The 24,459-nt window shown below is 49.4% G+C and overlaps 2 protein-coding genes and 1 pseudogene across 4 annotated transcripts; all 3 read left to right on the top strand.

Annotated features, from left to right (window-relative positions):
* Positions 1 to 4,270: 4,270 nt before the first annotated feature.
* On the top strand, positions 4,271 to 9,699 carry Tmed9 (transmembrane p24 trafficking protein 9). Its single transcript, XM_021180080.2, has 5 exons — positions 4,271 to 4,478; positions 4,628 to 4,728; positions 6,171 to 6,296; positions 6,937 to 7,083; positions 8,336 to 9,699. Exons 1-5 carry the CDS (start codon positions 4,295 to 4,297, stop codon positions 8,483 to 8,485), a joined length of 708 nt encoding a protein of 235 aa, XP_021035739.1. The 5' UTR covers positions 4,271 to 4,294; the 3' UTR covers positions 8,486 to 9,699.
* LOC110307840 (ATP synthase F(0) complex subunit g, mitochondrial pseudogene) lies at positions 4,757 to 6,163 on the top strand (annotated as a pseudogene).
* A 1,848-nt stretch (positions 9,700 to 11,547) lies between the features above and the next one.
* B4galt7 (beta-1,4-galactosyltransferase 7) lies at positions 11,548 to 21,679 on the top strand. 3 transcript variants are annotated; one of them, XM_021180329.3, is made up of 6 exons: positions 11,548 to 11,672; positions 15,650 to 16,012; positions 18,631 to 18,856; positions 19,772 to 19,855; positions 20,128 to 20,232; positions 20,648 to 21,679. In XM_021180329.3, exons 1-6 carry the CDS (start codon positions 11,623 to 11,625, stop codon positions 20,801 to 20,803), a joined length of 984 nt encoding a protein of 327 aa, XP_021035988.1. In that variant the 5' UTR covers positions 11,548 to 11,622; the 3' UTR covers positions 20,804 to 21,679. The 3 variants fall into 3 exon arrangements, with proteins under 3 accessions (XP_021035988.1, XP_029324495.1, XP_085687165.1); XM_029468635.2 differs by having other exon boundaries at positions 11,557 to 11,672; positions 15,750 to 16,012; XM_085831039.1 differs by lacking the exon at positions 11,548 to 11,672 and adding an exon at positions 13,676 to 14,043.
* The last annotated feature ends 2,780 nt before the right edge of the window (positions 21,680 to 24,459 follow it).

Below are 24,459 nucleotides of genomic sequence, written 5' to 3'. Positions count from 1 at the left end.
GTCTATATATATGGTATGTCTATGCATCTAGTATGTCTGTGCCTATGCCTATGGTATATCTATGCATGTGCATGTAGTATGTCTATGCATATGCCTATGCATATGAATATAGTATGTCTATGTCTATGCATGTAGTATGTCTATGCATACAGTATATGTCCATGTCTATGCATGTGCATGTAGTATATGTCTTTTTATATTGCTTTCTTTTACTCAACATTGTCCTCAAGGTTCATCCACACTGCAGCATGTGCCAAAAATCTTTCTTCCCTTTAAAAGCTGAATACTATTTTATTGTACATAGAACCCACCTTATGTTTAGGTATTCACTTTCTTTAAAAAATTTTTCTTTGAGGGGCTGGAGAGATATCTCAGATGTTAAGAGCACTGACTGTTAGCCGGGCGTGGTGGTGCACGCCTTGCCTTTAATCCCAGCACTCAGGAGGCAGAGGCAGGCGGATTTCTGAGTTCGAGGCCAGCCTGGTCTACAAAGCGAGTTCCAGGACAGCCAGGGCTATACAGAGAAACCCTGTCTCGAAAAACCAAAAAAAAAAAAAAAAAAAAAAAAAGCACTGGCTGCTCTTCTAGAGGTCCTGAGTTCAATTCCAAGGAACTACATGGTAGCTCACAACCATCTGAAATGGGATCTAATGCCCTTCTCTGGTATGTCTGAAGACAGCTATGGTGTATTCATATAAATAAAAATTTAAAAAAATGTTCAATGGACTTATCTTCGGTGTTTAGGTATTTTGCTTGCATGTGTGTATGTGTGCCACATACATGCCTGGTGACTGAAGAGGTCAGAAAAAGGCACTAGATCTCCTGGAACTGAATTTATAGTTGGTTGGGAATCACCATATAGGTGCTTGGAATTGAACTTGGGTCCTCTGTAAGATCAACAAATGCTCTTAACCACTGAGCCATCTCTTCAGCCCCTTTAGCCATTCATTTGATGGACGCTGTCTTAGTGACTTTTACATCTCTGTGGCCAAATGCCTAACAAATACCTAGTAACTTAAGGGAAGAGAGGTTTGCATTGGATCACAGTCCATAGAACATGGTTCATCAGGACAAGGACGGCACAGCAACTGGGGCCGCTCTAAGTAAAGACACAGGAGTATGAGCAGATCAGGGAGCATGGAATTTGGGCTGTGACTGAGAGCAAGGACTACAAGCATCACCATCAAGGCCTGCCCTTGAGATCCACTTCTGTTAAGCCACTGTGCTCAAAGTGCCACAACGTTTACAGACTGTGCCACCAAGTGGAGGCTAAGGGTTCAAACAAATAAGCTTATGAGCAACATTTCCAATGCCAACTACAGGGAGCACTTAGATTGCTTAACTTTGGGGCGATTTTAAAGCTGCTATGACGATGGTACACTTACTTTGTTTAGTTAGTTTTGTTTTAAACCAGGTTTCTCTGTGTCGCCCTAGTTGTCCTGGAACTCACTCTGTAGACCAGGCTAGCTTCAAACTCAGAGACCCACTTGTCTCTGCCTGCTGAGTGCACTTCCACTACTTAGTATTAATTAATTATTAATGATTAATTAATAATATTTATAATATTAATGATTAACTATATATATATATATATATTCTTTTTTTTTTTTTTTTGGTTTTTGAGACAGGGTTTCTCTGTGTAGCTCTGGCTGTCCTGGAACTCACTTTGTAGACCAGGCTAGCCTCGAACTCAGAAATCCACCTGTCTCTGCCTCCCAAGTGCTGGGATTAAAGGTGTGTGCCACCACACCCAGCAACAATAGTTAATTTTGACACAAGGCCTCACTGGGCCTTGGATGGCCTGAAACTTACTGTGTAAACCAGGATAGCCTGGAACTCACCAAGAGCCACCTCTGCCTCTGTGTCCCTAGGACCGGGTTTAAAGGCACAGGCCACCATGTCCAGGTCTTACAGAACACAAACCCCATTGTCGACTCCAACTACATTCTGGCCACCTTCTAATGCCTACAGGACCATCCACAACTACTGTGTTTCGATCTGGTCCCTGGTGACACCTTGGTGGCTCACCCCAAATTACCTCCCCTGTTTTTCCATGGTGCTTTTTCTCCTACTCCTTGACCCCCAAATCTCATTGTCTTAATAGTTCTTGCCCTCCCCTAACTTCTTTCTTTCTTTCTTTCTTTCTTTCTTTCTTTCTTTCTTTCTTTCTCTCTCTCTCTCTCTCTCTCTCTCTCTCTCTCTCTCTCTCTCTTTCTTTCTTTCTTTTTTTCTTTTTTAAATGAGTGCTCTATCTGCATGTACACCTGCGTGCCAGAAGAGAACATCCCATTACAGATGGGTGTACCCATGGTAGATGAGCTACCATGTAGTTTCTGGGAATTGAACTCAGGCCCTCTGGAGGAGCAGCCAGTGCTGAGCCATCTCTCCAGCCCTGTTTCTACAGTTCTTTAGCACAAGCCCTTTCCCCCACTCCAAAGCTAGAGCCCTCCATGTTCAGATCACAAACTTGTTCCTGTCCCTACCATTTTAATTCCTGTTTGGGAGTTGCCACACAGACTCTATAGGACAACTTCTTCCCTGCTGAGGCATTTACCACATTAGCAAGAAACCTGAACAACTTTTGCTTTACTGTTTTTGTTTGCTTGTTTGGTTTGTTGTTGTTATCTAAGGTGGGGCTGAGAAAGCATCCCTGAAGTGCAATGAGAAGCAGTACTAACACTGCTGCCCCTAAAGAGGCAGCTGATACGGATGGGGCTGCAGGACAGGAAGCATAGGGGATGACGTTGGCAGATCAGACTGGCCTTACCACTTCTGCCACTGTAGCTGCTGGTTCTCATGGATTATAGAGGAAATTGTTTGAGCTCTACAATCTGTACGAGTGCTTCATTGAGACCTCCTATACCCCAGAGGCCTGGAAGGGAGATGAGATCTAGCTTTTCTGCAATTTCTCCTCATCAGCATTTCTGTGCTGCCCTCTGGATCTCCTGATCTCTGGAATCTCTCTGCACTATGAGCCTGTTCAGTAAAAGTTCCATGCATTCTTGTCTCAGCTACAATGTGGGACTCCCTCTTCTTGCCTGTGTGGGCTTTCCTTATCTCTATCAATCCAAGACGGACAGAATATGTTCTGGCAGGGTGTGGGGGAAGGGGGTGCCTTAGTGGGCCCATGCCAAGTCATCCCTTCCCCCTGAGGGACCAGACCACACTGGTATAGTATAAAATAGTTTATTTAGGGCATGGGGAAGGCAGTTAAGAGAGTAGTAGAGGCAAAGAGAAGGAGAGAGTAGAGAAATAGGGGCTGGCCATGGCCACGTGGAGAGAGAGGGGAAGGGAATGAAGAGCAAAGGTGAAAGAGGCAAGAGAGTAAGAGAGAGAGGAGGGGACAAGCAGCCCCTTTTATAGGGCCAGGACTACCTGACTGTTGCCAGGTAACCGTGGGGCGGAGCATACTTGGCTGTTGCCAGGAACTGTGTGGGTGGAGTTTAGAGAGATACCTACATGGTCTACCTATCAAGGTCAGAGCCAGGCAGGGCTACATAGTTAGACTGTCTCAAGGAAAAAAAAAAAAAAAAAAAAGCCACAATGTATCTACTTAGTACAGATAAAGGTATTGGTGAACAACAAACACAAGACATACATAAACAACACAATGATAGTTATAAATCTTATTCATGATTAAATTAAATGTAAGTGGCATAAACCCTACAATTAAAAGGTAGAACTTGGCAAGATGACGTTCAAAAGGCATGATCTAATTACATGTTGCCCCTAAGAGGTTCATTTTGGAATATAAAGTAATGATATGAGTGGGAAAGAATAGACCATGCAAATAGTAACCGAGAGTAGGATGGCTGAACATAGTGTTACGTGCACTTTATATCCCAACACTTAAGAGTCAGAAAGATCCCTACAAATTTCAGGCCATGGGGAGTTTGCATTGTAAGTTCCTGTGAGGCAAAGAAACATAGAAAGACCCTGTGTCAAAACAAACAAAAGCAAAGAGGGATGGGAAGAGGATGGGCAAGAGGGAGAGTTGTATTACTATTGGGTGAAACAGGTTCGAACCTTGCCTCCGCTTATATGTTGCGTAGGCTGACAACTATTATCAGTCATCTCGCTATTTGGCTAAATCGAAGAAAATCCTTCCATTTTGGAGACCCCAGTCCTCAGCCTGCAGAAACCGGCCCCAATCAGGTACTGCCGCGCGGAGGCGTGGTGTATCTAGGGACTTGTAGTCTATGCGGCGGAACTCGCAGTCCCGGCAAGCACTGCGGTGGCCTCCGCTGGGCTACGTGGCTCCGCAGTCTGCGCCTGCGCAGGCAGGTGGGGCAAGATGGCTGCGGTGCGAGGCGTGCGGGTAGTCGGAAGCTCACCGGGACTCTTGCTGGGGAGAGGAATGCGGGCCTTCTTGCTACTGCTGTGGCTTTCAGCCCGTGGAAGCGCGCTGTATTTCCACATCGGAGAGACAGAAAAGAAGTGCTTCATTGAGGAGATCCCAGACGAGACCATGGTCATCGGTGCGGGGGCTCAGGGAAGCGTTTGGGACAAGTCAGTGGTCCTGGGGCGGGGGGTGGGGGGGATGCGACCCGTTCCGGGTAGCTAGCCTGGCCGCGAACCCGGCACCTCTTCGAGCTTATCTCATCTTCCTTTTTCCGCCTGTCTCCAGGAAATTACCGGACGCAGCTGTATGACAAACAGCGGGAGGAGTACCAGCCAGCCACCCCTGGGCTTGGCATGTTCGTAGAGGTAAAAGACCCCGAGGACAAGGTAAGTTGGCCCTTACCCGCTCCGGGACCCGCGTCAAGCAAGCTCCGGTACTTCTTTGTTTGTTTCCTTATCTGTTCGATCGAGAATTTTAGTTGGTGTTGTGGGAAGGTACCGGATCTTCTCTAGGAACTTGGGCCGCGGTTGCTGGACAAGTTCTGTTCTCAACTTCTCAGTGACCTCTGAGTGACTCCCCCAATTCGGCTGCTTTCCCTAGCCTGTGAAATGGAAGCTCACTTAACTTTAGCGATAAGTGTATTAATTGCAGTGATGGATACCAAAAAGTTGCTAATGCTAAAGTTGTTGTTTAGGCCTTAATTTAACAAAACAGAGCACCTTTCAATTTTGACAAATAATGTTTTAAAGACAAAAGGCAAAATAGTTTTGTTGTCACTAACCATCAGAATAGTTGTGGAAGTTATTTTTGACATCACCATTCATCGAAGCACCTGGAGAGATGGCTGAGCATCAAGGAAGAGCATTTGCAGCCAGGCCCATGCCTTAAATCCCAGCACTTGGAGGGCAGAGACAGTTAGATCTCTGTGAGTTCCAGGCCAGCCTGGTCAACAGAGTGAGTTTCAGGACACCCAATGCTAACACTCACACAAATAAAGAAAAAAAAAAAACTTTAAAAAATTAACAGGCGCTTCTGGGGGTGACACTCAGATGGTGGTTCGGGGAGACGTACCTTCCACTTTAGACCATGGCCAAGTTCATCCGTAACTTCTCGGGGAAGGCACCGTCGATGGTAGCTGCTGCCGTGACTTATTCGAAGCCTCGATTGGCCACATTTTGTCATTATGCCAAGTTTGAGCTGGTTCCCCCAACCCCTGGTGAAATCCCTACAGCTATTCAGAGTGTGAAAAAAAGCATTCAAAGTGCTTCAAACACCTTACAGTTAAGGAAGCTGTGCTGAATGGTTTGGTGGCCACTGAGGTGTGGATGTGGTTTTATATCGGAGAGATCATAGGCAAACGTGGCATTGTTGGCTATGATGTTTGAAGACCAATCTTTTAACTTCTGGTTTGAGTTCTTATTTGAATGTTCTTGGACCATGTGTAACGGGACTGCTATCTGAATAAAATACTAGGTGTTGAAAACACTGCTGTGTTTTCTCTGTCAAAAAAAAAAAAATTAACAGGCATAAAAACAAAGAAACAAAAAAACAAAACAGCAACATGGTGGTCATGCTGCCCCGGAAGGTAGAGGCAGGCCAGCTCCGCCTGGGGAGCAGTTACTCGCCAGCCTGATGTAAGACCCTTCAACCCTGCCCCAGATAGTTCTCTGCGATCATTTCATACTTGTGGCTGAGTACCCTTGGGTCCTTTAGTGCTGTGACATGCCCACGGCTCTCCTTGCAGACTCTTGTGCTCAGAGCTTTTAACCCCATTTTTTCTTAGTCTCCTGGCAGCATCACTGACTGAAATCCTCCCTGTTATCTATAGGTCATCCTGGCCCGGCAGTATGGCTCTGAGGGCAGGTTCACCTTCACCTCCCACACCCCTGGTGAGCACCAGATCTGTCTTCACTCAAATTCCACCAAGTTCTCCCTCTTTGCCGGAGGGATGCTGGTAAGTAGGTCCATGGGTGACCAAAGGCTTTCAGGCAGTGTGCCCTGCTTAGGACTGGGCATTCGTACTGTGAGTGTGGCAGGTACTGGATTTTGTGCCTTTTAAAGCATTGGATTGCCAGAGGGCATGCAGGGCATAGTGACTGATCAGTTTGTATAGCCATTTCTTACGACCGTAATAGTGTGCTTTTATACAATGCATACATATCCTGCTGTATACTTTATCATCTCTAGGTTATTTATAACCCCTAATGCAATGTTAATGACATATGTGGCATATGAATTGATCTAAAGAATGACCAAAAAGGCTTCATTCTCAGTACAAATATGTTTTTTGAATCTGTGTCTTTGCTCTTTGAAGTTTTTCTGTTCTTGGGAAGCCATGGCTACAAAGAACAAATGGTGTGAACATGGGTCAGAGTGTGAGCCCCAGCTTATTAACAAACAGTATGAACATAGGTCAGAGTGTGAGCCCCAAGCTTATTATTTTCACTCGTATACCTGGAGCCCCATAGCATTGAGGGTGTCTCAGTATGTGAGCTGAATTTAACACAAAGAAAGAGAAAAAAGGGAAGGTAGACAGATCAGCTGCCAGTCGGGCATTCAGAGGCAGCAGGCCCGCCTCACTCTTCCCTCCCCAGAGGGTTCACCTTGACATCCAAGTGGGCGAACATGCGAACGACTATGCAGAAATTGCTGCCAAGGACAAGCTGAGCGAGCTGCAGCTGAGGGTGCGACAGCTGGTGGAGCAAGTGGAGCAGATCCAAAAGGAGCAGAACTACCAGCGGGTGAGTGCTGGGTGAGGGCCGGCTTGGCCGACCGGTGGCAAGCTCTGCCGCTAGGAGTTGCAGGAAAGACTCTTTATGGAAGCCCAGGGGACTTACCTATGCCAGAGTGCAGGTCTAAAAGGTGACTGTGTGTTACAGAGTCCATTTGTTATTGAGCCACAGCCTCATAAGAGCCTGGCTTCACAGGAAATCACAGTGACAAACAGGAGAAGAACATGATAATTAATACCAGCACCTTAGCAGCCGTTTTAAAGGTTCTGGGTGTCCCCAGAATCTAAAGCCTCTGAATTTTTCGTGACCAGGAACCAGGCAGGTATCATGAATGACTTGTAGTTGATGGGCAGTGACCCATCTAAACAGGAAAAAGTATACAGTGTCTGCTATGGCCTCCCAGTAGTAAAGGCAGTTCTGAGATTTTAGCTTCCCACTTACCGCCCCCCACTCACCTTATTTTATTTATTTACTTATTTTGGTTTTTGGAGACAGGGTTTCTCTGTATAGCCCTGGCTATCCTGGAACGCACTTTGTGGACCAGACTGGCCTCGAACTCAGAAATCTGCCTGCCCCTGCCTCCTGAATGCTGGGATTAAAGGTATGCACCACCAGGCCCAGCTATTTTAATTTTTAAATTTTTATTTATTTTTATTTTTTTTGGTTTTTTTGAAAGAAGGTTTCTCTGTGTCCTGGAACTTGCTTTGTAGGCCAGGCTGGCCTTGAATTCACAGATATTTACCTGCCTCTGCCCCCCCCCCCCCCCCCGTGCTAGGACTAAAGGCGTGTACCACCACTGCCTGACAGGAGACTGCATCATAAGGAAGGAAAACAAAAGCAAACAGAAAAACTGTGAACTAACCAAGTTCAGCCCACCAGTTTGCATTCTGAATGTATGACACATGTGATCTTTAAGGAGCAGATTGAAAGACCCAGACCGAAGTCCACACTAAGTGCTCCAGGACACCTCTGGACTAAGTGCTCCAGAACACTTAGTGTGTCGCTTGCCACCACCTTCCCTCTCCTCTCTAGGTATCAGGAAGGGTTAAGTGAGGACTGTATCTGACAAATGGACAGACAGACTTAGGAGAAATGCCTTAGTCTGCCAGCAGTCATCCGACTGCTACCGATGAAGATAGTCCCTGCAGGCATTTGGCCACACTTTGGGTAGGGTGGGTGGCCCTGGGGATCTTTGCAAGCTGGGAACACAGCGGTTCCAGCATTCTTAGACTACTAAGCCTTGCCATTTATTTTCCAACAGTGGCGAGAAGAGCGCTTCAGACAAACCAGCGAAAGCACCAACCAGCGAGTGCTATGGTGGTCCATCCTGCAGACTCTCATCCTCGTGGCCATTGGCGTCTGGCAGATGCGGCACCTCAAGAGCTTTTTTGAAGCCAAGAAGTTGGTGTAGCTGTCCCAAGCCTCACAGGCGATCTTTCTTCCAGGCTGTGGGAAGAGGACCTGGATCCAGTTCCTCTCTGGGAAGAGCCGCAGATGTTCTGGAGGAGAGAGGGACTGTAAGCATGTCCCCATTTGTCAAGCTCAGGTGGAGGACAGCAGCCTGGCTGGCTAATGCTGAGCCAGTAGTGGGACAAGCCCTCCCACCTCCACCTCTGGACCTTTTGCAGTAATCACTCAGGGGCTGGCGATGCCCTTGGTGTCTCAGAATCTCAGTGTTACTGATCAGGGATATGAGGCTGCTGTCTGGGGTAGGTTTTGGGAGGGAAGTGGGTGGGGCAGCAAGCTGATTTTCCTTCTGTCTTCCTTTGTTAATGTGGGATTTTGAGCAGGTCAGGGTGTATCAGTGACTCCTTGCTATTCCAGAAACTTTGCTTTTCTTGCCTTTGGCTTAGAACCAGCCTGCTTATATAGGGTGTGTTTGCTGCGTGTCAGTTTAAGGGTGTGGAGGGGTTGCAGTGCACAAAAGGGGCCCAGAGGTTGATTTTAGTTTGTTACAGTTGTCCTTTCTGGGGCTTGAACAACTGGTATCAAACCAAGCAGAGACTTTGGTGCTGGTTGGAGACAGAGCCTACAGTCTTAGTTACTGAGTTTATTTTCAATGAATGTGGGTTTGTTACATTGGTTTCCCAATTAAAAAAAAAAAAGAAAAAAAGGAAGAAAAACTTGTCCTGTTCGTGGTTACTCTTGGTGGGTGTGATGATACTTGGAGAATGGAACAAGGCCAGAAGTGATGGTACACAACTTTAATAGCAGCACACAGGAGGCAGAGGCAGGTATTTCTCTGTGAATTCAAGGCCACCCTGGTCTATGTAGTGAATCCAGGACAGCCAAGGCTATATTACACAGAGCAGCCATGTCTGGAAAAAACAAAAAGGGAGGGTGGGAGGGAGTAGTAACTTCCAGAGGGCACAAGGCCTCACACTCCAGGGTAGTCTCCACCTGTGAACATCACGATCTCCATCCTTGCCATGGTTTCTTGTATCGAGCAGGTGGTGACGGGTTTGTCAAAACCATCTGACATTGCTCGGTTGCTGCTAGTTTTCTCATTAGGGATTCATAAGGCTTGGAAGGAAACAGAAACCCAGAAACAGTGCTGTGCTTACCGTACTCACCAAGAGTGCCAAGTGTCAACATGACAAATAATGGAACACTGATTTAAAAGCAGTTCATTTGGGTTTTTTTGTTGTTGTTGTTTGTTTGTTTGTTTGTTTGTTTTCTTCGAGACAGGGTTTCTCTGTACAGCCTTGGCTGTCCTGGAACTCACTTTGTAAACCAGGCTGGCCTCGAACTCAGAAATCTGCCTGCCTCTGCCTCCCGAGTGCTGGGATTAAAGGCGTGTGCCACCACCGCCCGACTAATTTGGATTTTTATATAAAATTTAGTTTCTTGAGTTTGAGGTCTAACACTAGAGCAACTGGTCACCTGACTGTCTTATCACCTGATGGCCCTGCCTAACTGGTCTCTGCAGGAGGTCAATCCTGCCTTTAAGATCTGCCACATCAGGCTGGAGAGATGGCTCAGTGGTTAAGAGCACTGACTGACCTTCCAGAGGTCCTGAGTTCAATTCCCAGCAACCTCATGGTGTCTCACAACCGTCTGTAATGGGCATCTGATGCCTTCTGGTGTGTCTGAAGAGAGTGACAATGTACTCACATATATAAAATAAATCTTAAAAGAAAAATTAAAAAAAAAAAAGGTCTGCCACATCTATGGTTGACTTGGTAAGTTTCTGGTGTGGGATGCAGAGCCCTAGAAGAGCCACAGAACAAAGCATTGAGTTGTGGAGTTGTGTTTGTTAGGGTTTAAGCGGGGGGGGGGGGGGGGGGGGGGGGGAGAAAGTTAAGAACAATTAACTTCTCAACCAATAGTGAAGATCTACCTTGAAACAATGTATTTGAGATTGGAGATCATAGATTGTGGCTGGAAAAAAGATTATGCACACAAACCAATGACCTGCCTGTGCCTCGGTCCTTTCATCTTCACAATGGAAATAATACCTATTCATAAAGACTAAATAAAAGCACAGCCATAAAGAACTTAGAACAGGGGCTGGAGAGATGGCTCAATGGTTAAGAGCATTGACTGCTCTTCCAGAGGTCCTGAGTTCAAATCTCAGCAACCACATGGTGGCTGACGGGCTCACAACCATCCGTAATGAGAACTGATGCCCTCTTCTGGACTGTCTGAAGTCAGCTACAGTGTACTTACATATAATAACTAAATCTTTTTTTAAAAATTAGGATAATAATGAGTAGCACAAAGTAAGACTTAATAAATGTTAGGTACTTATTAGAATATTGAATTTTGCCTGAAAGAAGAACAGACGTGAAGTCTAGTAACTGCCTCTCTTTTCCCAGGTGGGTAAGAGGGGAAGAGAGTGGATAAAGTCACACAGGCAAAGAGGCAGCTCAGTCTCCTATTCATTCCTTCAGTTCTCAAATCAGACGACAGCATTTATATAGTGTAACTGTGCCAAGCACTGCACTAAATGGGTTTTCGTTTCCTACAATGACCACACAGAATACGAACAATTTATATAACCCAAGTGATAAAACCGTCACAGAAAAATCGACTCGCCTCAGCGTTGTTAAATTATCAGAGCAGTGTTTGAAGCACAATCAGTCTTTCGAGATCCGCTCCGAATTCTGAACTGGATCTTGTGCTCCAAGTGTACGTGCTTTCTCTGCTGGGCTGACCCTAGGAATGCTGCGATGCTACCAGCCTTCACTTGAGGGGGAAAGGAGGAAGATGTACCTTATCCCAGACGTGCTGTTCTGCAGTACACGTCTAGTTCCAGCTAGTCTCTAGCTTGTTTGCTCGCCTTTGACCTGGGTGATGGGAGGGAACTCCCTTTCTTGTGACATCCAGTGGGCCCTTGTATGTAGTGAGAACCTAGCTAGGTTCGGCCATCGGTTCTCCAGGCAGCAGAACCTTATAAGCTGTGGCTCTGAGGTGCAGCCGGCCTGGCCGGAGGGACGGACTCGGCGGACCGGGGGGCGGGGCGGGGGCGGAGACGCCGCGTAGACTGGGCCGGCGGGGCAGCGGGGCTGTGAGCCGGAGCCCCATGTCCTGCTGTGTCCCGCCACGATGTTGCCCTCCCGGAGGAAAGCGGCGCAGCTGCCCTGGGAGGATGGCAGGTGAGCGGCCGCAGCCGGCAGGAGCCGCGTCCCCCTGGGTGCCATTCCTTTTCTCGGCCTCCTGCAGAATCTTAGCAACCCGACGCTGTCGTATCTGGGTTTCTGGGGGTCACCCTGAGTGTTTGTGGTTCTCTGGGGGTGGGGGGAGCGTCATTGGTATTGTCTGCACGGCTCTCTTTTCCTACTAGCTTCTATTCTGCGCGTCCCTGTGTCTGGGGTCTCTGCCTTGCTCTCTCCATTGATCTTTTTGTTTGGACCGCGAACTAGTCCAATGGTTCTCAACCTGTGGGTCGCGGCCCCCTTGGGTTGCGTATATCAGACATTTATGTTACGATTCATAACAATAACAAAACCACAGATGTGGAATAACGACGACATTTATGGTTGGGGGCCACCACAACGTGAGGAGTTGTATAAAAGGGCTGCATCAGTAGGAAGGCTGAGAACCACTCTCTCTCCCGTGTCTTTGTGTGTTTGTCTGTTTTCATGTAGCAGATGATTCTGTTCATTTCTTACAGCGGATCTCTCTGTGTTGTGGGGCTGAAGGTCTTTATTTATTTATTTTTTTCTGTCTGCCCTGTCATATCCATGTGACTTCAGATCCTATCCTTTGCCTTCATGCCCTCTCATACTTTGCGGCTGGCCGGGAAGATCACACCAGACAGAGCTTCCTGTGTTCTCTTCCTGGTTGGTTAGCCATTGCCTGTCTTATACTAGACACACCCAGTAGTTCATTTCCTGTGCTGCTGTACTTGTGTGGGGGTCTGCTTTGAGTGTTAGGTGTGAGTCTGGCTCAGACCCGAGTTTAAGATATTTCTCACTGAAACAGAATGGCGGAGGTGATTTTCCTGCCTAGATTTATGGGGCATTACACTTTTAGGCTTGAAGCATTTTTTTGTGTGGACCGTGAGTTAGTCCAGTGGTTCTCAACCTGTGGGTCACGGTCCCCATGGGTTGCATATATCAGATTTTTATATTATGATTCATAACAATAACAAAATCACAGGTATGGAGAAACAATGTAATTTATGGTTGAGGGTTCCCATTTTCTTTCCCCCAACACGCTAGTGTATATTCACTTAATGAATGACACATTTGTTAGATGTTGTAAGGCTCTAGAATTTAGTGGGCATACTTTTGGGGTGTTTGTTTCTTTTTCTTTTCTTTTTTTTTCAGATTTGGTGTTAAAAGGTGACAGTAATATAGTAGAAGCATGGTCCATGGTGGCCAGAAATAGACCACTTAATTTTTCTTTTTTTTTTTTTTTAAAGATTTATTTATTTTTATTATATATAAGTACACTACAGCTGTCTTCAGACACTCCAGAAGAGGGTGCCAGATCTCGTTACGGATGGTTGTGAGCCACCATGTGGTTACTGGGATTTGAACCTTGGACCTTCGGAAGAGCAGTCGGGTGCTCTTACCTACTGAGCCATCTCACCAGCCCCACTTAATTTTTCTGACCTCGGTTTTCCATCTCTGAAATGAATATCATAATATCTACTTGTAAGGGCTCATTGAAGAATGATGAAGATAGATTATAGAGGAGAATTGCCATCTTCTGATCATTTTCTGTTATTGTGTTCTCAGAAAAATAGATTGATGTCCATTCAGTGCTTTTGACACAGCAAAGATTCATGGGACAAATATAAAATAGTGTAGTAACTGGGTAGTAGCTCTAGTGCGAGCCTGCTTGGGTTTGAAGCACCCCTAACTAGCCTTAGATAAAGGAGACCATCCCTTTTCTAAATTATCCCTGAGAACCTGAGTGTGGGAGCAGCCAGTACTGCAGTTCTGAAGATGACCACCAGGTGGCACCAACAGCCCCTGTTCTCTGTGTTCAGTTTCATCACTTTTACTGATAAAATTGGGACCCTCAGTGGTTTTGGCTTTTAGAGCAAAGAATGAGAGTGTCCTTGGGCACACGTTCTTTTTTTTTTTTTTTTTGGTTTTTCGAGACAGGGTTTCTCTGTATAGCCCTGGCTGTCATGGAACTCAGTCTGTAGACCAGGCTGGCCTCGAACTCAGAAATCCGCCTGCCTCTGCCTCCCGAGTGTTGGGATTAAAGGTGTGCGCCACCACGCCGGGCTTGGGCACACGTCCTTTATAGAAAGGGGAGGTTGAATTGAAGAAACAGCACGAGAAAGCACATGGACTGTCCGATCCATGCCTTGTACCTGGATAATGGTCATTGTTTATTCCCCCAAAGGAGGTCTATTGCCCATTGCTCATCATATAAATCTCAGTCCTGCTCCCAGAAGGAGCCCAGAGTGCAAGAAAGAATCTATAAAGGTCCCAGGCCTGTCAGGCCATTTGCAGGTCTGGGCTCTACTGCTCCACAGTGGAAACCATCACCACAGGACAATGGGGGGTAAGTCAGAAGTCCTGTGAAGGGAGTCCTACTGGGCAACCTCTCAGCTGCATGAGGGACCTGGGCCTGGCTTCAGGGCTGCTGGCTTCCAGGTTTGCAGCTGTGTCTTTAGAGAAAGGTAGGCATGGATGTGGCTCCAGTGTGTGCCTTATAGCATGCTTGGGCTGCGTTGACCTTTCCCCTAACACGATTGACAAGCTCTTTGCTGTTTGACTGGGCCTGAGGCCACAGATAAAAATATGACATGTTCTGCGAGTAGGATCATGCAGCCCGTCTAACGTGAGCGCTGTAAGGATGGAAGTGCAGGGTACCCTGGGAACACAGCAGGGAGCTTGGTGGGGCAGTGATGGGTGTGACATGACGTGGGTCTTTGGCCTTGAAAGATTGGGAAAAAACTACTAAGTAGATAAAATAAGAGGATATCACTTAGTAGAAAAGGGGAGGGGGCAGAAGAAGTGTAGCCAGGAGAAAGGCCTTTTGTTACCCCGATGAGAGGGAACGGTTGTGAGAAATTGCAGTTTCTCCAATATCACAGACTGTTCTGACTGTTGACTAAGGGTTTGGGCATTAACCTTGTGAGCAGAGTCAGAACAGCCATAGGAGTGAAAGTGAAGGACAGCTCGAAGACCAGTAGGCAAGATCATTGCAGGCGATCTCAGGAGGTAGCGTCTGCAAGACCTGAGAGCTGGTTCTCAACCCTTGGAGGTTATAGTCTAGGTTCCTTTGCTGGTCACTTGGGCAGAGGCAGGGGGAGCTGGAGAGGAAGCCTCCTTAGAGTCTCACAAGCATTCCTAGTATCCCCAGAAACTTCCAGAGAGGCAAAGGTGAATTCCACTCTTTCTTTTTTTGCTTCTTTGTTTTTGAGATAGTCTCACTATCTAACCCAGATTGGCCTTGAACTCAAAATCCATCCTGGCCACCTTGTCAGGCTTTTCACCTGGGCTTTTATTTTTGGAATTGTTAAAGGGCAGTTTCCCAGACACCCAGTGACAGATATTCAGTGTTTGTCCAGGTTCTTACATTAGAATATGGTGCTGAACCCTCCCTGTCCTTCCCACCTTCCTTCTGCTCGCCCGCCCTATGGGCTCTCCTGTGATCTCCCACTATCCCAGTGGGCCTTACAGTGGGCGGTTTTAACCGTTTAGCCTGGGGCTTATGTCAGCACACGCCCGTTCTTGGGGAGCTTTGGGAGCTTTCCCGGCACCTCAGCAGCACAACAAAGTCACTTAACCCTTTCTAAGCCGGAACCCCTCCCACTGGCCCAGGGCCTCCAGACACTGTTCTAGGGAGAAACTGATTTGAAACAATGAGCTGACTCCTTCCTCCCAGTGCTCTGACCCAGACTCCATCCGGATACAAGAAGTCTTTGAATGACTGAGGCAATCCTGACTGCTCTGAACTGTCTGAGAGGGAGGGTCCCAGCGGGGAGCCCAGGCTGGGCCTAGGCAGGCGAAAGAACTGATCCCAGGTGGAAACAGCATGAGCAAAACCATTCACCCCTGCTTCTGCACTGACTCCCCCATCCTCCCTCGGGGAGGCCAGAGAGGGTCCTGAGAGGATCTCGGCCAGCCCTGTCCTCCTGACCTCCTTCCCGCTCTCACCTCAGGGCCAGGTTGCTTCCTGGAGGCCTCCGCCGGAAATGCTCCATCTTCCACCTCTTCATTGCCTTTCTCCTGTTGGTCTTCTTCTCCCTGCTCTGGCTGCAGCTCAGCTGTTCTGGAGATATGGCCCAGGTGACCAGGGGACAAGGGCAGGAGACCTCGGGTCCACCCCGGGCTTGCCCTCCAGAGCCACCCCCTGAGCACTGGGAAGAAGATGAGTCCTGGGGGCCTCACCGCTTGGCAGTGCTGGTGCCCTTTCGTGAGCGCTTTGAGGAGCTGCTGGTCTTTGTGCCCCACATGCACCGCTTCCTAAGCAGGAAGAAGATCCAGCACCACATCTATGTGCTCAACCAGGTGGACCATTTCAGGTGAGGAGCAGCTCCCGAGCCACACCTCGCTTCCCAGTGCCTCTCTCCCCTCACCCCTGGCTGCCAGCGCCTGTTCTTCTCGCTCAGGGCTCAGGCCTGTGATGGGCTACTGCGAGCAAGGGCCACATGGTGGGAGGAGGTAGGCCACTCTCACTGGGTATAGCAGGAGTCTCTGGGGTGGGCTGTGGTGTAAAGTCTGCTTTAGAGAGATCACTGGATGTGGAATGTTGCTTAAGGACACTGAGAAGCCATGATGCAGGGTCCCTGGAGGAGCGCTGCCTCAGGTCCTGCTGTCTCCACTCACCTCCCAGCAGTCTCTGCCCCAGGCTCCCTGGGACTCTCTCCCACTGTAGCCTTGGACTCCTCTCCCTCTCAGGGCCAGTGCTCCAACCACAGGGGCCTCTTCAGCATAGTCTGCTCCTCCTCTTGGTGATTCACACCAGCACGCACACAGACACTCCAGGATAGCACTCCTCTAAACAGACAGCCTGTGAGTGTGAGGCAAGGTGACTCAGTAGGTAAGGGTGTGTGCCACCAAGTCTGGTGACCACATGTGGTGGAAGGAGACCAATGACTCTTACAACTTGTTCTTTGACGTCCACCACTCTGTAACTTACGGATATTCTAAGTTAATGTCTTAAAAGAGGGAGCCAGGAGCCGGGCAGTGATGGCACATGCCTTTAATCTCAGCACTTGGGAGGCAGAGGCAGGTGGATTTCTAAGTTTGAGGCTAGCCTAGTCTACAGAGTGAGTTCCAGGACAGCCCAGGCTACACAGAGAAACCCTGTCTCGAAACCCCCCCCCCCTCAAAAAAAGAGGGAGCCAGGGATGGTGGTATACCTTTAATCCTAGCACTGGGGAGGCAGAGGCAGGTGGATCTCAGCCTGGTCTACAGAGGGAGTTCCAGGTTAGCCAAGGCTATACAGAGAAACCCTGTCCTACAAAACAAAACACAAAAACAAAGAAAAAAGAAAGGAAAGAAAGAGAAGAAGAGAGGGGAAAGATCTCCTCTCTGTATGATATGTCCATTGCTGTTCCCTGCTCCTTCCTTCCTTCACTTTCCTTTCTTCAAGGCACCCCCACCACCGCCACTCCCTCTGCCTCTCTGTCTGTCTGTCTCTGTCTTTCTCCTCCTTCTCCTCCCCCTCCTCCTCCTTCTCTTCTTCCTCCTCTTTTTTTCTTCGATTTTTTATTTTTTTCTTTCTACACAAGGTTTCTTTGTGTAGCTCTGGCTATCCTGGAACCCACTCTGTAGACGTAGCTGGCCTCGCACTCACAGGCAATCCGCCAGCCTCTGCCTCCTGAATGCTCTAATTAAAGGTGTGCGCCACCGCCGCCATCCAACTATTTTCAAGATTATTTCAGCTGGGCGTGGTGGTGCACACCTTTAATCCCAGCACTCAGGAGGCAGAGGCAGGCGGATTTCTGAGTTCGAGGCTGACCTGGTCTACAAAGTGAGTTCTAGGACAGCCAGGGTTACACAGAGAAACCCTGTTTCGAAAAACCAAAAAAAAAAAAAGATTATTTCAACAGACATCTCTTATGCTGCGTAGGATCCCTCACTGAGTTCACAGGCGACTTCCACAATCCCAGGCTCTCGTACTCTCTCTCCATCGGTGGCTTCTGCTAAGCAGATTCTTTCCCATCTAAAGCCTCTGCTTAACCTCCGGTTTCCCTTGTTTCAGCAGCCATCCCCCTCCCCCGAACTCCCCCCCCCCTCAGCCCATTTTCAATGTCCCTGTCCCTCTGACAAACTAATTGCTATTCCCTAGAGCTCAGCACCCCACTCTCCTCCATCTCTCCCTGGGGAATCCCATCCTATCCTGGAAACGCCATTCCTTCTTTCTGAGCTCCGGCCCAAGTGCTCTCGCTCTCCGTTGTGATGCTCTGTCCCAGAGGCAGCCCGAACCTAATAGAATCATGGCTGAATCCCTGAGTGCTGGCCCCTCAGACCTGATTTCTTTTCCCTCTTTTCCTTTTTTGGAAGTGGAAACTACACATTTCAGGCCAAAAAAGACTCGCCCTCCCTCACCTTCACCTGTCTTTGTCTGTCATGGTGTCCAGCTCATTAGCAAAGTACATCTAGAATCTGCCCACTTCTCACCATTTCCTCTGCTGACCCCTTAAGCCAGGCCACCATCACCTCTTGCCTCTCAGCTTCTACCCAGTCCCCTGGTCTGTTCTCAGTGTGCTGACTGGAGCCACACAGTTCCTGCTCTTTCAGACCTTGGCAGTTACTCTCCTCTGTGTGGAGCCCGATCTCCCAGCTTTCATAGGATCACTCACTCAGGCTGTCAAGTTCCACCTTGGATGTTGCCTGCCATTCTGGCCATCCTGGCAGCCCTGTCTAGGAGAATAGCTGCCCACCTGCCCTGCCAGTTTCCATTTCACTACCCGGCTTGACTTGCTAGAGAACAGGGATTTGTTTCTCGCTTGCTCTTCCATGTATTTTGAACAGTTTCTGGCATAAACCTTCGTACAGCAAGCAGAGGGGGCAGTATTCCACAGTGACATTAGTGCTGGGTGGTGACAGCAAAGAGGCTTATGCGTAGCCAGGGTCTGAGCTAGGTTGATAAACAAGCTTGCTTCCTCTCCCTAGCATCGTTTATCTTGCATAGGTTCAATCGGGCAGCACTCATCAATGTGGGCTTCCTGGAGAGCAGCAACAGCACAGACTACATTGCCATGCACGATGTGGACCTGCTGCCTCTCAATGAGGAGCTGGACTATGGCTTCCCGGAGGCTGGGCCCTTCCATGTGGCCTCCCCAGAGCTCCACCCTCTCTACCACTACAAGACCTATGTGGGCGGCATTCTGCTGCTGTCCAAACAGCACTACCAGCTGGTGAGGCCCAGCCCCACATGCTCTGCTCGTTTGCTGGGGATCTTCCCCATCATGGGTCTAGGCAGTTGGGAGGGTAGAGCAGCCTTCCTGGGGCCCAGCAGATGGAGCAGTGCCAGAGCCTGAGCAGCAGCCAGAGACTGTGAGGGAACCAGGAGGGAGCACGTTAGCCAGGGAGAGCTCTGCTGGGACCACAGAAGCTCCAGTGTCAGCTGGTCACAGGGAGCTAGAACCTCCCCCTCCCTGCAAGGGTACCAGGTCTTCCTTTCTCTTCCCAGGCCTCAGCGCCTGCCCCTCTCCTGTGAGAAGGCTGTGTAGCTACAGCCTGTAAAACGGGGCCTGGTTGGGGGATGGGGGATGGAGCTCCTCCCTCCCCAGAAGTCTAGACAGGAGTCCCAAACTAAAACACACTGGCTCTGGATGGGACCCAGGGGCACAGGTGGGTGAGAGGATCAGAATGGCTTTTCTCTGTCCTCCATGGCTGAAGCCAGTTTTGTAAATGAAGCCCCTGAGCAGATACCAATCAAGAGTTAATGAGACCGTTGTCCCTCAAACACAGAAAGAGACCTGGGCAGAGCCACCCCAGGAGAAATGCAGTTAATAGGAAATCAAATAGTAGCAGTTGGCATTTTGGCCCTCTGAAGAGAGCTGACACTTGAGACACTAATCATATACCTGTTCACCGCCCTGTTAGAAGGGCGGTGGGTGGGTCTAAGATGTGCTGAGCCTTCCCTTGGGCCCTGCATTCACACTGCAGAAGTGAAGGGACCTCGCAGCACCCTGTATTCACTCAGAACAGTCAGGGCAGGAAGAAGAAAGCTGGCTGGGCTCAGACTTGGTTCTCCCAAGAAGTAGGAGACCAAAGTGCACCCCTGGGAGGAGGGAGCATGTGACAGACACTGCCTGTCTTTGTGTCAGTGCAACGGAATGTCCAACCGCTTTTGGGGCTGGGGCCGAGAGGATGATGAATTCTACCGGCGCATCAAAGGAGCTGGCCTCCAGGTAAGGCTCCTCGCATGGCTCTGCCTGGTCCTGGCTTACATGGCTGTCCCAAGGCTCCCTTTATTGCTGCATCAAAATTCTTGGGGTCCCCTTGGTTCTGATCCCTACCTTTACCCCGACTCCTGGGCCTCATTTGACCGGATGTGTGCTCTCTGCTAGAGCCTCCTCTCCGACAAGATGGCTCATAAGAGCCTCTGCCTATGGCAGCCAGTAGAACCCCAGAGGAGTGACAAGAGAGGCAGCCTGACACCTGCATCCTTTGTTCTCCTCAGCTTTTCCGCCCCTCGGGAATCACAACTGGGTACCAGACATTTCGCCACTTGCATGACCCTGCCTGGCGGAAGAGGGACCAAAAACGCATTGCGGCTCAAAAACAGGTGCTGGCTGATCTCTTCAGTGGAGTGGTGAGGGATAGGCAGGGACCAATAGGCCTGGTCATTTCACCAAGTTCCCCTTCGGCCCAAATGGTGCTATCCCCCTGCTGGGGCCAGGTCACTCAGCAGGTCTTCTCCATAGCACCTTGCCCTGTTTGGTGGCTGCTGTGTGGAACAGGGTACTGTGGGTCAGCCCAGACCTCAGAGTCCATGCAGGTTGGGGTGGGAAGGCTTAGCCTGGGCTCCAGAACCCCTGTCTTGTAGCTGTATTATCCCACATAGAAGCTGTGTTCTCCTTCCTGAGCGGCTACAGGCCTGGGCAGCATGTCAGCCTCTGCCTCCTCTCTCTTAATGGAGACATGTGAACAGCAGGCACCATGAAGCGTGGGTTCACATTCTTCCCTTCTTTTCTGTCCAGGAACAGTTCAAGGTGGACCGGGAGGGAGGCCTGAACACTGTGAAGTACCGGGTGGATTCCCGCACAGCACTGTCTATAGGAGGGGCCCCGTGCACTGTCCTCAATGTCATGTTGGACTGCGATAAGACAGCCACCCCATGGTGCATATTTGGCTGACAGCTAAACTGTAAGGAAGCTTGGCTGACAGCTAAACTGTAAGGAAGCTTCCAGACCTCAGTGCTGCTCAGGCTCAGGAAACCTCAGGCCTTTGGCCCAGCTCAGGAGGATGCAGAGAGGCCTGAAGGAGTTGCCAGCCAGTCGGCGTCTTCAGCAACCTGGCCCCCAGAGCCAGGCCCAAGACAGGACACAGGTAGACCCTGGGATGCTGCTGGAGGTATGGCTCTTGACTGACCTTCTCCTCCTGGCCTCCTGCCTGCCCTGCTCTGCCTGCCCTCCCGTGCGTGCTGAGGCCTGAGGCAGTGAGAAGGTGGCCAGGACAGCCTCAGCAGGGACACACTGCTCCGCTGCTCCTCTGGAAGAACAGACTCACAAAGATGTAGTCAGAAGTCACGTGGCCAGTGTGTACAGCTGCTGCTGCTAGGAGGCTTAGATCATCAGAAGGCAGAACACAAGCCGGGGTGAAGGATCGGCTGATAAAGTTGAACCGGAGGAACCAGGACACAAGATCTCAATTTTCAAAAGAAACTAGAATGCTGGATTCTTAAGCAGAATTTCCTCTTTTGTTTTTTTTAATGGCAGCAGTTAACTAAAACTTTGAAAATCTGTGGCAGGCCAAACAAAATAATTTTTGTTTGTTTGTTTTTCGAGACAGGGTTTCTCTGATAGCTCTGGCTGTCCTGGAACTCACTTTGTAGACCAGGCTGGCCTCGAATTCAGAAATCCGACTGCTTCTGCCTCCCAAGTGCTGGGATTAAAGGCGTGCGCCAACACACCTGGCTCAAACAAAATGTTTTATGGTTCACTGGTTTGTCACCTTTGGTTGACCAAAGGGGGATGAAATAAAAGACGATGCTCTCAGTTATATACTGGCAAGGAACTGGACTGGTGTTGGGGGAAGGTGGCAGGCGTGGATGGGCAGAAAAGCCCAAGGTGGGGTTCCTGCACATCACTGATCCCCCGGGCTCATGGGCAGTCCCCTTGCTACCCCTGGGAAGCCCAGTTCGATTCTGGCTTTGTCTGGCTGAGCTCTGTCTCTGACGTGGTGCTCCATCTGGCCTTACTAGGAAATAGGCAGAAGGAAGGTAACTGAAGACGAGCCACAGGACCTGGCGGATGGGGACAGGACAGAAGGGAGCCGTGTTCCTGAGTGGGGGAAACTGAAGATTCCCTAGAGCACTCTCGCAGCTGGAAGGAAGGGTGGGAGCTGAGGCAGACAGCACGGGACTGGGGAGTGCTGCGGAAGCCTCGTGTTCATTCCACTCCACTGCCCGAGGAGAATAAGACCACCACCACAATTTTTGAGCCAAATTTGAAGCAAGCTTTATTAAATATTGGCAAGGTATCTGTTCTGGTCAAGCGGGGCTTGCAGGTTAGAGGCACTTGTCTTACAGAGCTCTTTTTTTTTTTCTTTTCGAGACAGGGTTTCTCTGTATAACCCTGGCTGTCCTGGAACTCACTCTGTAGATCAGGCTGGTCTTGAACTCAGAAATCTGCCTGCCTCTGCCTCCCGAGTGCTGGGATTAAAGGCATGTGCCATTATGCCCTGTGTCTTAGAGATCCCTTAAGCACAGAAGTTTAGACTGAAAACATAAGGTTAGCTCACACCTAGCACCAACAAGAGTAGGCAAATGAGTGGCTGTGTGGACGGGTCCGAGCAAGGCCTGCCTCACACTGGGGGCGGCTTCAGAGGGGCAGTCTGCAGTTGAGGTGACTGGTTTACCACTGGGATACCCAGAGCAGCCCAGAAGGAACAGCTGCATTCCAGAGTTGGGAGGGTAGAATTCACAGCTTGCCTCGGGACTCAGAGAATGGCTTCAGCCCTGCTGTGTGTGGCTGGGCAGACTGTGGGATGTAGGTTCAGAGAGAGGCTAAGATGGACAGGACAAGGCTTCAGGTTCCACAGGGACAGAGCCTCATCCACAGAAGTGAGAGACAGAGCTGAGGAGATGGAGAGGCATTGCCTGTGAGCTCTAGTCTTCTCATCTTGGATTTACGTGTCTCTTTGGGCAATAACTCATGTGGTCACAGATGTGACAGCAAAGCTCCCAGCTCTGCCCTGACCTGGCATGTAGAAAAACCTGAAAAGGTGAGGATCGTATCTACCGGTTCTGGGGCTATGGGACCAGAGAGGGAAGGCCAAGAAGACACTCTCCAGACCTCCCTTCCCCTGCGGCTCCTCCATCACACTATCAGTGTGCTGGTGAGCACCCTGGCAGGAGCTGCTGGGTTCCCCTGGCAGGAGCTGGTACAGCCCAATCTGCAGTCTCCCTTCCTTGCTCACTCCTGGAGAAAGAGAGGGCTAAACCTGGTGAGCCAGGGGCGAGGCAGATGATAGTCTGCCTCTGTGTTTTCCTTACCCATGTTATGCAGTAGCGATCAACAAATATCCCTGATCTGCTACTGGGGATGTGGATAGGATGTGCCAGGACTAGCACACCTAGCCAGTGTGGGTGTGGGAGAAATGACCGTCATTTGAGGGCAATCACCACTTCTGTTCCTGTATTCCAGTTCTCTGGAGAGACAGAGGTGATTGAATGAATGAACACATATGGGACTTATTAGAGTGGCTTACAGGCTGTGTTTGGCTAGTCCAAAAACGGCTGTCTGCCAAGAATCTAATAGTTGCTCAGTACACAAAACTGGGTATCTCAGCTGGCCTTCAGTCGTGTTGGAATCCCAAAGAAGTAGGTTCTAATATCAGCAAAGGGATAACTCAGCAGTAGGATAGACTTACCAGCAAGAATGAGGGCAAACAGGCAAAAAGATTCCTTATTTTATGTAGGCTGCCACCAGGCGTGGCTGAAGTTTACGGGGGAAGGGTGGGGTGACTGCCTAGCTCAAATGATCCAATCAAGAAAAATCCTGCTGAGTGGTGGTGGCCCACATCTGTAATCCCAGTACTGGGGAAGCAGAGGCAGGAAGATCTCTGAGTTTGAGGCCAGCCTGGTCTACCGAGTGAGTGAGTTCCAGGACAACCAGGGATACACAGAGAAACCATGTCCAAAACAAAAGAAAAAGAAAAGAAGAGAAAAATCCCTTACAGGTGTGCCCAGTAGCTTGGACTTTTGTTAATTCCAGATGTAGTCAAGTTTGCAGCCAAGAATAAGAGCTAGGTACTGCCGATTTTTGTATAGATGATAAAGTGCGGGCATAATGAAGCTTGCCTGACTCAGAGGCAAGGAAAAAACAAAAAGAGCACTGTGGCTTGGGATCAGCCTCCCTGGTACCCACCTCCAGAGCCCAAGTGACAGGTGCCCCAGCCTCCTCCCTTCTCAGTGGGAGGAGGCATGCAGGGAGGGCTGCCACTGTGCCCACCTCTGGGAAGAAAGCTGTTCTTGGGAGGTGCACAGGATTGGGCCCCATGGCTCTTCTGCCTCAAAGATGATTGTTCTGACTGCTGGGGAGGCCTCTTGGAAAAGAAAGGACATCAGGGTGCTCCAGAGTGTTGCACAGTGACAGGCTACACAAATCTGGGGAAGGCATGCTGCTGGAGCAGGACTTTGTCAGAATGAGGAAAGCTTCCAAAGGAATGAATCTACAGGGACAAAGGGGCTGGAGAGAACACTGGGCTCAGGAGCCTGGGAGTGGCAGCCCCAGACCCTCCAGAGTTGGGGAGCTGGGCAGAGGGAAGGCTGGACTGAGTAGTGATCTGT

This window comes from Mus caroli, unplaced genomic scaffold, assembly GCF_978045245.1.
Source record: "Mus caroli unplaced genomic scaffold, Mus_caroli_1 scaffold_15, whole genome shotgun sequence".
NCBI classification, from domain to species: domain Eukaryota; kingdom Metazoa; phylum Chordata; class Mammalia; order Rodentia; family Muridae; genus Mus; species Mus caroli.
This window is presented reverse-complemented; position numbering and strand designations above follow the sequence as displayed.